This window comes from Oreochromis aureus, linkage group 11, assembly GCF_013358895.1.
Source record: "Oreochromis aureus strain Israel breed Guangdong linkage group 11, ZZ_aureus, whole genome shotgun sequence".
Taxonomy (NCBI): Eukaryota; Metazoa; Chordata; class Actinopteri; order Cichliformes; family Cichlidae; genus Oreochromis; species Oreochromis aureus.
The window spans coordinates 36670987-36688075 of record NC_052952.1 but is presented as its reverse complement, the minus strand read 5'-3'; the positions used below and the strand labels follow the sequence as shown (position 1 = coordinate 36688075).

General features: G+C 42.3%; 2 protein-coding genes across 4 annotated transcripts in view; one reads left to right on the top strand and one right to left on the bottom strand.

Annotated features, from left to right (window-relative positions):
* gramd1a (GRAM domain containing 1A) overlaps positions 1–2012 on the bottom strand; it is a 42694-nt gene extending 40682 nt beyond the window's left edge. For all 3 annotated transcript variants that reach the window (XR_004199869.2, XR_005614816.1, XM_031746493.2), the window contains exon 1: positions 1616–2012. Coding sequence is in view for 1 of the 3 variants with exons in the window: in XM_031746493.2 (XP_031602353.1) it covers positions 1616–1731 (116 nt within the window). In the remaining 2 variants the exon portion in view is untranslated. The remainder of the gene's footprint in view (positions 1–1615) is intronic.
* Positions 2013–2177: 165 nt separating this feature from the next.
* Positions 2178–13954, top strand: si:ch211-225p5.8 (uncharacterized protein LOC555567 homolog). The gene is made up of 7 exons (XM_039619897.1): positions 2178–2191; positions 2440–2516; positions 10422–10588; positions 11583–11817; positions 11997–12147; positions 12249–12302; positions 12392–13954. Exons 1-6 carry the CDS (start codon positions 2178–2180, stop codon positions 12292–12294), a joined length of 690 nt encoding a protein of 229 aa, XP_039475831.1. The 3' UTR covers positions 12295–12302; positions 12392–13954.
* Positions 13955–17089: the final 3135 nt, after the last annotated feature.

The following is a 17089-nucleotide window of genomic DNA, read 5'->3' as shown; positions in this document are numbered from 1 at the left end:
GTTTGACTGTTTATGGATCATTTAAAGAAATTCTCCCTCCAAGAAACTCTGAAATAGCCAAAACTGGGTGAATGCTGGGCTTTCAGATAACAGCCACTAATTAAAGCCTCAAGAGAGCAATTTTAAAAACGCAGCTGCTCCTGAACAGATACGCAACCTTTATGATCAAACAAGCCAAATCAGGATAAACTGGCTGATAAACGTTACTGATCGATGTAAATGCTGTTTCATTTCTGAATTAACAAGAGATCCAAAAACGCTGAAAGAGCCTCTGTTTATTTAAAAGGGTTGATTTCAAGTGCAATAATGCCCCCTCCCTGCTCAGTTTTATTTGCTCTAGTTTTGAAACATTAAGAGATGCTGGAGTTTTATATCCCGCAGCCATAACGGTTCAACTGATCCTGTGGAAACATAAAATAAATAGCTAATAACAGATACCACCTATATACCCCAAAGACGCCTCAACTCATAGTAAACTTTCAGTTTTCTAAGATATTTTTTTGTCAGAAAAGTTATATACCAGGTAACATTTTCAGCCAGCTTTTTTTCAGTGTGGTTCAACTGACTTAAACCTCAAGCTGAATTATGTTTACCAAATGGGCAAAAAAACCCAGCAAAACCCCCACACTTCTTTTCAGTATGAGACACAAACACAAACTTTGGAAAATCTGTGGCCGGTATCAAGGCCCAACTGGCACTGCCAAGGCCAAAACTATCCAAAAACACAGTGCAAACGGGTCCTCCAACAGAGAATCACTTCGTAATTACTTGTGCATCATTTTTGTTAAAGTTTCTTGTGTTTACAAACTGAAACAACATTGTGCAAAACCCAGAATGTGTGTTAGTTTCAGTCTTTGGTTAAATTTGTTATCACAGCCCACCTGGTGAGGCTTTGGTGCAGATGTTTATAGAGATTTTGTAGGTCTACACGACTGCCTTCAAAACTGCTGTGTTTGTGTGTTTTTGTACTAAATATTGTTCTTCTTAAAATCACGATCCTCATAAATACCCTCAGCATTAGAGTAAAAACACTAAAGCTACACTGAAACCAATGAAACATAAACGTAACATTTTCAAACTGTGAAACGAGGAAATCCACTCTGCTAACTAAATAAAACCATATTAGTAAACGCGAAGCTACGATAACTCCCTGTGTTATGATAACCTCTGTGTGTGTGTGTGTGTGTGTGTGTCCATTGTTTGCCTTCAAAGCGTGAACTTGCAAGGCCAGGGCCCCGGCACGTCTGATAGTATTTGATGTGATCTGTTTGAACAAGAACAATCTTGGCACAGACTTGCTTGCCCAGAGTAATCCAGCCACCGTGATCCCCGTGCACGCACGAGCGAGCCTTATCTGTCCCCGCCGTGAAACGAAGCTCCTCCGACTGCACCAACACACACCGACCACAGCCGAGTAAGACGCACCAGCTCTGCGGTTTAAACTGTGCAAACTTCTGCTGCTCGGTTCATCGCGGTGCAGAAAATAACCACCTGAAAGATTTCCGACCTCCTGCCAACCGTTAAACAGCCGCAGCGCAAAGAAAGAGCACCGAGGCGCAAACAAGAACCAACAACAACAAACTTTTAGAGCCTTAAAACTCCTCAGAAGTCCTACCTCCCATTGGACGAGTTTCCTCCGTTTCTGTTATCCTGTTCGGCCTCGAAAACCAGCCGGGCCACGGTGCGGGACGTGATGTTAAAATCCACTTTCTCACAGGAACACATCAACATGCTTCGGATGCACAGAGAGGCATCAGCCGGCCGGCTCCAGCTAACTGTTAGCCCCTTTAGCCAGCTAACTTTAAACACAGACCCGACCTCTGAAGGCCACGACAATGATGCCGCTCAGGCTTTATTTACAGCACAGAAAGTTCTACTTACGCCTCCTCCATTTTAACTTTTTTAAAAACACGCCCTCCCTCACCCCGTTCGTAAACTAAATGTAAAGTTAAAGACCAAAGTTAGCTCAGCACTGGAACCAAACTAACTCGCTATTGAAGTAACAGACAAAGCGTTTTTTGTCGAAAAGTGAAAAGGACGAGACCAGGGCGACTAGCTTAGTGCGCGGGGGGGAGGTGTGGTAAACCTCATCAATAAAATACAACTCCTGCTCTGTTTTTCATAAATAAACACACAAAACACACACAAAAATGTTTTAGTCTATATGTTATGATTAAATGAATTTGTCGATGTATGTGCACATACACACACATCTAACAGCCAAACGAAGCGAACCCCCCCACGGACAAACTTTGTGGTACGATCCGAGGAAAATAACTGTCCGGAGGATGTGTGGCGAGAAGAAGAGTTTACATCAAACAAACGAAACCTGCTGAAAACTGGTTTTCAGTTTAGCTTCCATCAGCTTTAACCTTCGCATTATTCACTTCTGTCACCTCCAGCTGGGTCTCAATGACACGGAGGCTGTTTTACTTCCAGGAAAAGAAAAAAATATAGTAAAAATAAATTCGGTGACGTCACAACACTAGAGATTCTGAGCAGCAGATATCTGACAGGTAAATCCCTGTGGGAAATCCAAAGATTTGGCTTAATTTCAGAGTTTGTTTAAAGGGAGCTAATGTTAACCAACGCTAAAGCAAAGGAGCATTGCGACCTCCTGTGTTTAAAGAGGCTGACTGCAACAACTAGTAACCCCACGTGCTGAAAACACTGTGTCTGTGAGGAACAGTCCTTTAAGAAATAAGAGTGTGATTGACAACTCACCTGCTTCCGCTTGCAGGAGCATCATTTGTAGGAAGGATGCAGGGATTGGAAGATAGGTATACCAGGTCACCTGGTCTGCAGTACAGAATAAAAACAAACCCAAATAATGCAAATGCATAACTGTAGACAAGGTTTAGTTTGAAATTCATTTAATAAATTAAAATGCCATTTTTAAGGAACAGCATAGCGGTTTCACTCTGCAGTTACAGAATTTAAAAATACAAAAATGAAGGTCAAGAAGCCAGATTATAAAGTAACTGGTGGTGTACTGTACAGGGACTCCTCACCCAGGACATTCTCAGCCTGTGAAGCCTCATTTTGTCTTAATTTATGTAACAGAAAAAAGCCAAATTCAGTGAGAATCGCAGGTAATAATTGTTTTCAATTTGTCCATGTAATATTATCACTACTGAGACAGGATTTATCAGTCTGCGCTCATATTGTTTAAACATTTAAACATAGCCACCTTTAAACCATGTTTAAAGGTGGATTGATTCAAATTCTGTTTGCTCATAATCTTTATCTGACGTCACGTCGATCATTTCTGTTAATGTCTCAATGAGAATTTGTGCAATTAAGTTCTGCAAATATGAACCAAACCTTTTACCACCAGAGGCAGCATTTTGAAATGTTTTCAGACGTGTGGATGAGCCACACTTTCTCATCCTAAAACATAACATAGTGACGCTATGTGGCAAATTGTCGGTATGTTACACTTTCGCAGGCATGAGAGCCACTTTGAATGAATCTAGACATGTACATTTATTTTACGTTCTGATCTGATACGGTTAAGGTTAAGTTAAGGTTAGTGTTAGGGCTGGAATAGACGGCTGGAGCGTGTGTTACCGCTGCGAGTGTCATTTTGTTGGATTCCATCCACAATCCGGAGCGTACCATAGGGACGCAGAAGGGTACCTTTCGTGTCACTGTAACACGCCTCGGGAGGTGACAAATCATCGGTATGTTACACGTTGGGAAAGAGAATGCCTTAAATAAAAATTTCAGCCCTGAACTCGTTTCCTGTGAATAAGAATAAATTCCTTTCTACTTGTTAGGTTAAATAACGGGTACATCGACTCTGTGCTCCATCTTGTGGTACAAAGTGGCATTACATGAAAGTACAGCTCAGCCGCAGTTCAAGTTCAGTTGATGGCGATGAACTGATAGCTGCAAATGTTTCTTCTTATTCTGTTGATCATTTTAGTAAATTCTGTAAGATTTTAAATGATTTTATGAACAAACTAATGCAGAATGTTTAAGATCAGTTTGGTTGCAGCGGGGGTTTTCTGCCTCCTCCATCAGGCAGAGATATTTATGTTTGCAAAAAGAGATTCAGGGGTGGCATGAAATCATAATTCTCATTTTTGGTAGTAATAAAAGAATTTGTTGTTGAAGAAAAATAGACCTGTCATAGTTAGAGACATCTGTGTTTTTTTTGGTGGGAATGTTTCCCATGAATCTGCACCTGTTAATGTAGATATTGACATACAGAGAAGCTTGAATTATTCCAACGTCAGTGGGTCACAAGAAGTTTTCATTATTTTTGAGTCATCAGTTAAGCTCTTATGGGATAAGATACGATATACTTTATTGATCCCCAAAGTTTTGAGGTTTCCGTGTTAAATAGCAGTTAAATAGTTATCAAATAGCTCCATAACATAAAAATATGATGCCCAGACAAACTAATTTAACAAGGTAACTAAAACAAGACAAAAACAGCACATTTAAACTGAGAAAAGTGAATCAATATCAAATAAAGGAGCTCAGTGATCAATCTCTGTGTTGTGGTATGGTGTAGGAAAGATTTGTGTGTCTCTCGAGGTTTTTACAGTTTTTAATGCCCTGCATGCAAAGTTTAACTTGATCATATTAACAACCTATATTTCATGTTTTATTGATCTGTCACTATACCGGACTTTCTAAAAGTCCATATTTACACAGCTGTTCTTGCACTTCAGCAGCTCAACCACGTTGTGTAGAGACATTTGTAGTTCTTTGAGGAGAAAAGCTCATATAAAGTAGTTTTTTAGTCTTTAACGACACAACCACTTTTGAATTGCCTTTAATGTACCTGTCAGTTTTGATCCCGAGCCAGCAGCTGCCTCTGCATCCTCTCAAATCGATGACAAAGCATCATGGTGACTTGGCAATTTCGGATTCTCCGTAGTTTCTGCAAGGCATCTTCAGTGTTTGTTCCTCCGCCTCCTGCAATCAACGCCTCGCTGGGCGCTGCTGCTGCTGCTGCTGAGCTCTGTGTCACATATGCAGGAACTGCTGCGCTCCTGGTTACAGGGAGTTGTGTTGTTGAGCACTTCTGGCTGCTGAACCATGCGGAGCAGGAGGGGAGGGGGCTGGAAACTCGATCTGAGCTAAAAATAAAGAAACATCACCAGCATAGTGAGATAGGAGGTGTGTCACTCACTGTGTGTACGCATGTGTTGGGTCACGGAGGTGCACACACACACACACACACACACACACACACACACACACACAGGGTTTATCATATGTCAACATTTCCTTGAAGTCCCCCCTCCCCTGTGTTTTTGTGTGCCAGCTCTGGGAATTTCTTTAACCCTCCCTCTGAGTTTTGCTGGCATTATCATTCACAGACACACAACAAGGCAAAAAAAAAAGAGAAAAGAGGCAAGGACCGTTATCGCTCTTTCTTCTGGTTACATCACGTGACGACATCCTTGACCTCCAAACCAACCAAAGTACACAAACAGCAGAAACACGGCGTGTAGCCCACCGTCTGCTCGCTTTTTTCTTATTTTCTCCAAATATTTGCACGACCTCACGGAGGGACGTGTTCAGGTTCACCTCACGCGTCATGAGCCATTCCCCTTTAAAAACAATCCAGCTCGCTACATTTGTCATGCCACCTCGCCGCCTGCATCCACCATGTGAATGTCTTTGTCAGCACGCAAGTTGAGGCCTTCAGTCTGTTTTGGCAGCCTTGACTTGAGTGGCCTTGTTTCTGCGGCAGGCATCGACTGACTGTCAGACTCTCCGATGGCAGAAATCAAGACAAACCGAATATTATATTTAGTGGCTGGACACGAGGGAAGTGCCGAGCCGGGTCTAAAATCAGGTTTAAAGAGGCTCATGAGTGCAGTTTACAGCACAAAGCAGGACAGGCAGGAAGTGTGAAAGGTGTCAGAGCCAGTGTGGATATTCAGATGGATTTAAGGAACAAGAGAAGTGGTGTCTAAAGGAGGAGAGGAAACATGTTTCCAAAGGAGCTGGGACATGATGTTCAAAAACAAATCATTTTTAAATCACTTAATCCGCGGCTGTCAGACTCATTTCAAGTCATGGGTTACCTTCATGCCAAGGTTTCTTCCTTCTTTCCATGTAGCCTTTTTCATTTCCTCCAGTCTTCTCTCTGTCCTTGTTTTCTTCATTCATTCCTTTCATCTTTCAGTCTTTCAGATCAGTAAAGCCATTACATATTGTAGATTTTACCTGGACCCCATTAAATATTTCCCTTTTTTAAATGTGAAAGTTGATAAACTGAAGTTACTTTTGCTAAACTGAGCTGCACGTCTTCTTTTAACATAGATTCTCTTACTAAATTTATTTTGGAGAACAGCAACAAGCACTGGTACCCTGGATGATTTTGGTAATTTACTGGAGAACATTTCTGAACTGCACTTTAGGTGAATACCGAGGGTTATATTGCCATGTGGGAGATGCTCAGTTAAGGTTTATGCCTATGTTTTGTTACCAGGCCCTTCTCCCAGCTTTGGTTCCTTTTGGGTCAAAGTAACTTCCTAGTGTGGTCATGTGTTAACATTTGTAAATGTAGTTTATGGCTGTAAAAATAATGTACGATGAAGGAAAATGTTGGACTTTTTACTGAAGTTACTGTACGAATAAAAGCAGCTGATTGTGAGCTATCCTTTAATCTCTGAGCTGCTTTTGTTTCCACTTTGTTTGTTTAACAAATCGTATGGCGGTGATTTTGCATGTCAGCCCTGCCGCTCCTTTTAGGAAAGACAGAACATGAGACACAGAGCAGTATTCTGAGTGTATAGTAGCACACACTGAGACAGAATATATGTCTGTTTGGCCACAACACATCTTACTGTATATGAAGTTATATGTAAAGTTTTCCTCTTTTGCAGGCTTGTGATTTGTCAGTGTTTGAATCAGAGGAAACATGGCCGTAGTGTTGCTGTGGCGGTCACGTTGTGGTTGTGGTTCAGGTCTCATCTTCTCAGGTTTCGTGCTGGCTCTCAGCATTCGTAATGCCCAACTCTCCTGGATTCACACGCTCTAAATTTAGCTGCCTTAAAGTCAGACAGAACAGCAGGAGAGACTTAAAACTCTGAAACACAGAGACTCAACTTTTTGATTTAAATGAAGCATTTCCTGTGCTCTGAAGCTCTCTTTTGGCCTCAGTGAAATTAAAGATTGTTGAGCTTTTGGACTGATGGGAAAATCAAAGTGTGGATTCATGTGGAAAATGGAATTCATCGGGAATGAAGAGGCAGTCATGTAATCTCAGACAACACTGATATTTCTCTGCAGGCTCGATCAAGATTTTGTTCAGGAGCTGGCCAAAAGTTGCTCCTGCAGAAATGAGACTCCACTTTTCTTTGTTAGCTGTCTTCAGTCTTTTTGGTAAGTCCAAAAAATCCTTTCTGTCCTTCAACTTTAACCTTTAACTCTGAGAAATGATCAGTGCTGGTGGCTGAAGTTTTGCTCTAATACAGTAAAATCCCTTCACTTTGACCGTAAAGCTCTCTTTTTCTTGAAAGTTGAAAATGACTATAAACACCATAAAACTAAAAAAGTTAAAGAATTTAATTTGTTGGACTTTAAAAGAAGATTCCTGATGATATTTGCACTGCACCTGATTCTTTACAACACAGTGGCCTGACAGTCACGGCGGCCTTTTCGATACAATGTTGCATAACTGTCTTCATAACTGTCTGTGACTGGTTACATTTTATTCTTTAGTTTCTTCTTTTTATTTTATTATAATCATAAACAAATCCTGTTTTAATTTTTTTTGCAATACATTATATTTCATTTCTTCTGTCTTTTTGTTGTTGTTGTTGTTTTACAAAAGATGAGATCTGTATCTATCTGTAGCCCGCTGTCCTTCTTTTCAGCCTTTCAGCCTCATTTTTCTCCAACTGTAGTCACTGTGTTTTTCTTGGAGTTGACATGTAGAGTTTAATTACAAATAAAAATACTCACTTATTGCTGTTTCCAGTAGCTGTCACCGCAGACACACCTGCACACCTGTGTTTTCTGTCTGTGTGTTGTTGATGTTGAGGTTGTTGTGGGGACGACAGAGACAGACTGGACGCTTCCTCAAAGAGACGCCTGTTCCTGTTCGATCCATCATTTGCAAACTGAATATCCGGAAGGACTGAATGATGTCGCTGTTTTGTTTTTCTGAATACAAACGATGATCTGTTCAATGACAGTTGCACAAATTTCCAGATTTGATGATAAGAAGAGAAGAAAAACATACAGATGTGTTTTTTAAAGAGTGAAACATTTCCTGGTTGTGGAGCTGAATCAGTCTGATGACTCGTGTATGTGAGGGGTTTACTCACATACAGTTACTGTTACATGCAAAACATGTCTAACCTCCAGAGTTTTCAGCTTTTACGACTGTCTGTCTGCTGATTATAGTGTTTGTTTTTGCCAATATCAACACTGACTGGACACATCATTAGGTACACCTTCCTAATACTTTTGGCTTCAGAACTGCAGTAACTCTTTATGGCACTGATTCAACAAGGTGCTGGAAACGTTCCTCAGAGATTTGGGGCCATATTAAAATGACAGCGTAACACAGTTGCTGTAGGTTGGTTATTAGACCAGGCAACATTTTTCCAGTCTTCTTATGTACAGTTTTGGTGACACTTTGTGAATTGTAGTCTCAGCTTCCTGTTCTTAGCTGACAGGAGGGACACCCGGTGTGGACTTCTGCTGCTGTAGCCCATCTGCTTCGAGATTCAAGTGTTTTGTATTTAGAGATGCTCTTCTGCAAACCTTGGTTCCAACAAGTGGTGATTTGAGTTCCTGTTGTTTCGAGTTCCTCTGGTCTTGTCACGCCCTGCGGGATCGGCAAGGCGCTGAACAGCATCACTCCACTCCTAGCCCCCCTTCTCTCCTCTTTTTCCTCTCTCCCCTGTTTTGCCGGGGCGGAACTCATGGCGGGTTCACGCCCTTGGTCCACGCCTTCTCAGATTGTGCACACCTGGGCCTCATCAGACCAGCTGGTATATCAGAAGGAGGAGATCAGCTGTTCAACGCTGGATTGTTGTGAAGGCTTCTGTCAGTACACACCCAGCTCAAGTTTCCCCGTGCCTCTGTCTCTGAGACTTAACGTGTTCCTTTGTTCCTAGATTCCCCGGACCCGTTCCCGTGTTTCCCCGTGTGGTGTGTGGAAGGAGTGACAGGTCGCTAGTGGAGAGGAGAGAGGCTGTTTGGAGCGCGAGTGTGGTTTCCCTGGAGCCCTGGACCCCTGCCCCTCACGTCTTGTATATAGCACTAACCCCGCACTGTCTATACATACACTCGGTGAAGATTTGTAATAAACTATCTCTGTGTGAACGCTACCCAGGAGTCCTGCGAGTGGATCCTCTAAGCAACCCGTGACAGGTCTCTGACATCAACTAAGTATTCCAGCAGAGAACGGCTCCTCCTGCGGCTCCTGGATATTCCCTGTTTCTCTGTAAATCCTAGAGATTAATCAAGTTTTTTGTTTTTCATTCTCATGCTGAGATTGAACTTCAGCAGGTCGTCTCAAACATGCTGCATACATGGTAAATGGATTTAGTTGCAGTCACATTATTGGATGATTAGATATTTGAGTTAGCGAGCAGTTCAATAGGTCTATCTAACGGAGTGTATGCAGGTGTTTTATTGATACGTGTGTGACTGTAATCTTCATGTGCGGGGCGATTTGGTCTGTTATGACATGATTGTGTGGGTGTGTTCCGTTTCTCTCAGTTGAACACGGAACACACACACACACACACACACACACATACGCATGTACACTGACACAGACCTGCACTCACCCCCCACCCCTTCCAAACGCCTTCGAAGCTTATGTCTTCTACGTTGTGAGATGTGATGATTCATGTGCTGAGGTGTTTTTTCTGTTCTCAAACTGATCTCCCTGTTGGAGCTCAGTCTGGGGGGAGTTCTTTTTTCTCCTCGTCTTTCCTCATGTTGTGTATTTTCCATGGTTATACCTCTCTGACCTGTCTACCCCGTGATGTTTGTGTAATGTATGTATGGTCGGAAGGGTAAGATGGCGCTGGCACGGCTGGCAGCCTTAACCCAATTTCCCTCGGGATGAATAAAGTATTATCAATCAATCAATCAATCAATCAATCAATCAATCAATCAATCAATCAATCAATCAATCAATCGATTTATGTCTCTTTTTCTTCTTCTTGCAGCCTGCGTGGTAAATTATGTGATGTGCGTGTAACTGGAAAGACATGTGCTCTTTTATTTTGTCTCTCTACTTCTTGTTTAGATAAAGTTTTGCTTGCTTTATAATTGTCACTGCCGACAGATTCATTTACAAAGTTCTGATTTATTTCTGCTCTTCTGTTTTCTCTCTCTCTGCTTCTATTTATCCCTCTTCTACCCCGTCTTTTCTTTTTTCTATTTCTTCTCCTACTTCTTCTACCCCTCGTCCTCTCTCCCTGCAGTGTCTCAGTGCCATGCTGGCTGTTCCGAGGTGGATTCTCTGACTGAGGCTGTGGCTGGAGAAGGATTCCTGCTGGGCTGCATCTCCTGTAAGAAACGAGAGGAGGTCCCTGCACGAGCCACCGTAGACTGGCATTTCAAGCCTATGGGAAGGGAGGAGTTCAGGCATGTAAGTTCAACAAAGTTCTCTAGTGACTCGGGTTTGAGCTGCTTGTGAATCAAATTAATTGTGGGGTGGTGGGAGTCTTAGTATTAAGCTAATTTTGAACAACAAAAATGTTCCCACACACTAGGAGTGCTTACTGGGTGCCTCTCGTTCACTCTGCTCAAATGATTAGCTGGGTGATCTGATGCAGCACGCCATCACTCTGTTTCTGAGTTAAATAGGCCTCTCCCACTGAGCTCAGACATGATGGGGCACCATGTCTCTGCAGGATGTTGTGATCGTGCCCATTCAGTGTTGTCCAAAATCCTCATTACATCTCCAACATGTCACCAGGAAACACAAATCATAGCATCTCGTCCTCCACACGTCAGAAGGATGACACATGCTGGAGCATCAAACAAAAACCTCACTGGATTTTTTTTCTTTTTATTGTTGATGTTTTTTCATGTTTGTCAACACAAACATAAAAAAGAGCAACACTGTTCTGGTCCACTTTCTACAGAAGCACAGCATCACTCACGCCGAGCACAGTGCAGATGGAATTTACAAGGCCTGCACCGGAGAGCCCAGTGCGGGGAAAACACCTGCACCACTCTGTGTGGGCAAATAACTCCATAGACACAAACACCATGGCATAAATTACACAGTAAACTGCTGCTACCATGGATACGTGTTGGTGGATGGATGGAGGGATAGATGGATGGATGGATGGGTGGATGGATGGATGGATGGATGGGTGGATATATGAGGGATGGATGGAGGGAAGATGAACTGTTTTATTTGTCAGCGTCTACCTTTGTTCATCTTAGATCAGCGGTCCCCAACCTTTTTTGCATCTTGGACGGGTTTATGTCCAACAATATTTTCATGGTCATTTTCATGGCCTTTAAGGTGCCGGTCAGTTGATATGTGTCTTTTTCTTTATGTTCTATTCAAATATACATGAGGGAACACGCATAACTAAATTCCCAGTTTTTTAATTCTTTCCCTATCTCAGATTTTCCACTATGACCACCCTGTAGCCGACATCCTCCATGAAGACTTCAGCGACCGCCTGGAATGGCGCGGCACGCTAAATGGTGACATTCAGATGGGAACCGTTTACGTTAATAACATCACCTTCAATGACACGGGGACGTATCGCTGCACCTTCCACCGCACCCTCTTCCTGCCGCTGTCTCCTGAGCTTGTCACTGTGGAGAAGGAGGTGGAGCTTAGTGTGGTGGGTGTAGGTAAGGAGGATGGATTCAAATCCTTCAGTTATACAAAATATGTTTGTTCCAAGCAGTGTTACAAAAGATCTTCATCTCTCTGCATGATGGGCGGATAGAATGAAGAGAAGCTAACATGGGAGAAATACGCCCCTGTTAGTCTTCTCTCTGAAGCTTCATTGTCAGTTCCTGTTTCCCAGCCAATCGGGAGCTGACCGATGTGATCTCAGAGATAATGATGTACGTGCTGATCACATTCCTGCAGCTGTGGCTCATTGTGGTTCTGATCTACTGTTACAAGAAAATTTGGGATGAGCACGAGGCACGTCAAGCTAGAAAGGCTCAGGCTGGGTAAGTCATGTCTGTCGTCCTGGTGATCAGAGGAAACAGGTAGTTTTGGTTGTGTTGGTTTTATATCTGAAAAACCTTTTATGTTCTTTGTGCACTTGTAGACAGGGAGAATCCAAAGATAACTGTGACGGGGTGCAGCTAGAGTAACATCAGTGGTGAGTTGGTGGATAAATTCACTGTACATGGAAGCATGTCTTTGACTTTGATTTTTGTGATTGTATTTTTCATTTTTTGTATCCATCAGGTGAAAAGTTTCATTGCTACACCACGATTCTGGTGAAATGGAGCCCGGGCAGGAGATCAGAGCATTTTTTTCTTTGAGACGGACCTGCTCATTTCCACCTTTGTGTTTCTTTTTTGGCTTTGCATGATTACAACTCAAAATAATCCTTATTTATCTCATGCTGGGCCTCGAAGAAGCCTCTCAGATCGTCCTCTGTGTAAAACAAACTGTTTAGTTCCCTCTTAAGGGAACTTTCTTCTGATTGTCTGTCGCTCATATGTAACACATTTGAAAATGTGGGTGGAGCCTTTGTACCTGAGATGACCTTATTAGGGATATCCCCTCTCTCTGATGTCAGACAAACTCAAGAGTAGATAAATCTGAGTGTGGGCAGTCTGATGCCTGTGCTGTGAATTTTGATTTTGGATATTTAATGCAAACATCTTGCACTGTAACATTACATAAATGACAGGAAAAAAAGGTCCACTTTGGGTGGAGGTGAGTGTAGAGCTTCTTTAATTTAAGGCTTAAAGGCCTTAAAGGCGTGAGTAACACCTTTAAATTACAGATGTTTATTATCTGATTTACAAAACATCTATGAATCCCTCATCCTGCATTACTTTAAAAACACTAAACCTTTAATGAAGAGTTTTGGGGCGGCAATCTCAGAAAAATTAAAGAGTTAGATTAAATTACTACTTATTTGCCACAGGTAAGCTGTACATGAGTTACCTAATATACTTGTTAGAGACTTACAAGTTAGCAGGGACTCGAGAATATTCATTCTCCATTAATAATTCCAGATAAATGTGGTCTGTTCTCCCTCTGTGCATAAAAACAGTATTAAAACTAAAAGTATTGCCAGTACTGACGAGTGAGTCCCAAAGTTTGTGCTGGAAGGTCGTGCAGGTGGGCGTCAGTAGTAACAGACATTCGGTTTCAAATTACCCACGAGTATGTACAGTTACATATTCATATAAATATGTTCGTTTATACAAAAAGTGAATTAAAATCAGTAACAGGAGGTGGTTGACTTGTCATATAATTCATTACTTGTGACTTAAATTTACTGTTTGTGTTGCAGTTTGTATCCCAGTGGCAGTATGACTGAGGAGCATCTACAGCCAACAGCGTGTTTGGTGTTTTTTGAATAAGATTTTTGAAGTAAATACATCACTTTCTCTTGTATTTTGTATTTTAAATGAAGATGTAATATTGGGGTGGATCATGTGGGATTTTCTGATTTGTAAATGGGTGCAGTACTCCTGACTTTGGGATTGGCTGGTATAGACTGTCGGCTATACTCATGTAGCTTACATCTCAAGAACCTGCATGATTTCCAATGGTCAGCAGGAGGCAACGCCGCTGGTTTCATCAAAATGACCCCACTGTTCACTTTATCTATTGCCTCAGTAAACACCTTCCTTATGAGTCTGTGGTCTCGTTAAATTTAGAATAAAGTCGATCAGCTGATGCGATGCTCCTTGTGATTGACACAATGAGCTCGAAGCGTCCCTCACTCTGTTTTTAAAGGATCGAGATGGACAAAGTCAAGGTTTCAAATAAAACTGCATTTACACGGAAGCCTTTCACTCATCAGCTGATGGCTGGTCGTGTGCACACATCCCAGGCTCTGGTTGCCTAGGTAACCCTCTAATATATTTACTGTCAGGTCACATGTCAATCGGTAGTATCCTGTGCTCGCACTGGTCACTCGCCCTCCTTGCAGAGTGTCTTTGTTCTGTAGTCCTCCCCTTCCTCAGATGGCCCCGCCCCTCCCTGAGCCTGGTTCTGCCGGAGGTTTCTTCCTGTTAAAAGGGAGTTTTTCCTTCCCACTGTCGCCAAAGTGCTTGCTCATAGGGGGTTGTCTGATTGTTGGGGTTTTCCCTGGATTATTGTAGGGTCTAAACCTTATAATATAAAGTGCCATGGCGGGACTGTTGTTGTGATTTGGTGCTGTATAAATTAAATTTAACTGAAAACAAGTCTCATTCATCCATTCCCCGGCACTTTGCCTACATTCACACACACACTGATGAATGATTTAGCATAAACTCAAGGTTCAGTGTCTTGCCTGAGGATAAGTGAAAGCTAGAGGAGCTGCTGATCAGCCACCCAAATGTCACTGATGTTTTCTGGTCACCACGTCGCTCCCAGTGTGGAGGTGGCCTGACTCTTGTGTCACATGCTAAAGTGAGGCTGATTCAGCCATATTATTACACTTTTGAAGGAGTAATTAGGAGGCGTTGGAAAGGAGACTGTTGGTTATTGGCACATTAGTTGTTTTAAAGTGTAGGTTCTCAAAGTGAGGCCCGCTGACTCAGAACTGAACATCTTGTAAGGGCTCACAGTGGGGAGTGGGAGGGAACACACTTTACCTCCATTCATCTACAATTCAAGTCAGAATGTATGATACAAATTATTACAACAAAATGAGACAAGATTGCATTTTTTTCCTGTTTCAACTATTAATGGGTATAATTTCATATATAATATGAATCTTTCTATTATCACTAATTATTAGTCCTGTGAGCGTTAATCTCGTTAAAATGACATTAACGCCTTTACCGCATTAACGCGGCAAATCTCAGTTACCAAGTTAACGCAGATCGCACCGTGCCAGGGCTGCACGGCATCAACGCGTCAGCGCGGTTAGCTCATTAATGCATAAGCGCCGTGCAGCCCCTCACACAGGGCAATCCGCGCTAACTCACTATAAGAGATTTGCCGCGTTAATGCGGTTATGGCGTTAACATCATTTTAACGAGATTAATGCTCACAGCACTAATAATTAATTAATTTATTTATTTTTAGAAAGCGGGGCAATACATATTAATGAACATTTTAATAAATGTAAATATGCCAGATTATAGCCTTGGGCTAATTTCCATCTGCAGACCCTCTGGCAGGTTGGTGTTAAACACAAGTTAGTAAAAACATACAGAGACACTATTTACAGGTCATGTGACAAGGACAAAAACAGTCATCACATTATACTAGAACAAACAAATGACAAGAAGAGTGGACACAGAGGACAGTATAGATAACAATAACGGAAACACATCAATTATATTGCACAAACCCCAGTATTGCACATGCCCTGACTGTCATGATATTGCGACAGTCAGGGCATGTGATATTATTGTTATTAATTTTGCCACCAAGAGCCTTGTGGGGAACTTTATTTCAGCCTACTCATAGTTCTGCTGATATGAAGCAAATAAATGAATTTTAAGAGGATATTTACAAAATTACACTGCAGAACAGCATTCTGGGTAATGCTAGCTAGTCAGCTAACACTGTGCAGCGTGAAGAACAGTGAGGAGGAGGAGGCTGCAGCAAAGAGAGCAAAACCCACAAAAGCAAAACTACACCATTAAATACACTTTATGTTAACTCTGGTTTAAAAGCACACACAGTTAAAATCTAATTAGACATGGGGACAGTTATAGCAAAGGACGTGTTCTCCACACACACACACACACACACACACACACACACACACACACACACACACACACACACACACACACACACACACACACACACACACACACACACACACACACACACACACACACACACACACACACACACACACACACACACACACACAGTGGTGAGAGGACGTTTGGAGGTGACTGTGCTGTAACTCAATCTAGTCTGAGCTGTGCTGCAGACGATCCAAACTGCCTCCGGTCTGAAAGCAGCTTTGTTCTTCCTGCTCGCAGCCCGGCGCCGTTCCCGCAGCGACACACACTCCCTCTGCAACACAACCCTGCTGAGCACATACACATCGTATAAGCTGCTGTCCTGCTGCTCAGAGGAGCATGAATGGTGATCCTCTGAGCAGCACTGAAATGTTCATATTTGACATGCAGTCAGACTCATGACACATAATAAAAGTAGTGACATTTTACTGGGTAACGCTGCCTAAATGAGGCCTGATGTAAAGATAATAATCTGCCTGCAAAGCTGCTGCTTGGACCCAGCACAGGGGAGTGAAATTAGGACACCCCTGCTGCCTTTGACCTTGCCCTGTGACCTCCTGGTTTCATTAAACGTGTTGACGTGTCGAGCATGTTTATGGGCGAGAAGGACTGAGCATTAATACTCGGGGTTCAGCAACCGGCTGTTTCTTTCCCCGCTGGAGACGCACGGGTTGATGTGAGTCCACGTCCTTCACAGGTAAGTTTTTCTTTTTAATGCATGAAGATTCAGTCAGGATGTGTGTGCACAACGAAATCTCTAAACATCAGTAACGATAAGATAAAGTCGGTCATCATCCGCTGAGAATGTGAGAACCCTGATATCGATTAAATAAATGTGAGCTGCGTCTCATCTCCCTCAGACTCTGACATATTACACCTCCCACTCGCCTCCCTTCTATTTCATTTTAAATCTCAGGTGAACGGGCTAAAAACTCTAACTAGATCTCTCAGGTTAAGATGATCAGTTTTTGTATCAAAGGTTTTCTTCTGATGATTAAATTTGTAAATTAACCATTATATGTTTAAACCTTTTCACAACATATGTCTTCATACTGAATCGGGTTCAAACGAGTGTTTTTAATGGGCTGGTGCACAAAGGAACCAAGCTGAGGGGCTGAATGATTGGAGAGTCGTGTAGAAAACATTGGGCACAATTTTTACTCTCACACAGCCTCAAACAGACGGTTTCATGGAAGAGCTGGAGTTTGTTTTTAGATGAACAGCTGTT

Bases quoted from the DNA above. Each gene is read 5' to 3' on its own strand.
- si:ch211-225p5.8 (XM_039619897.1), top strand. The intron at 10,589-11,582 runs GTAAGTTCAACA...TCCCTATCTCAG, and splicing joins GAAGGGAGGAGTTCAGGCAT to ATTTTCCACTATGACCACCC. The intron at 12,148-12,248 runs GTAAGTCATGTC...GTGCACTTGTAG, and splicing joins GCTAGAAAGGCTCAGGCTGG to ACAGGGAGAATCCAAAGATA.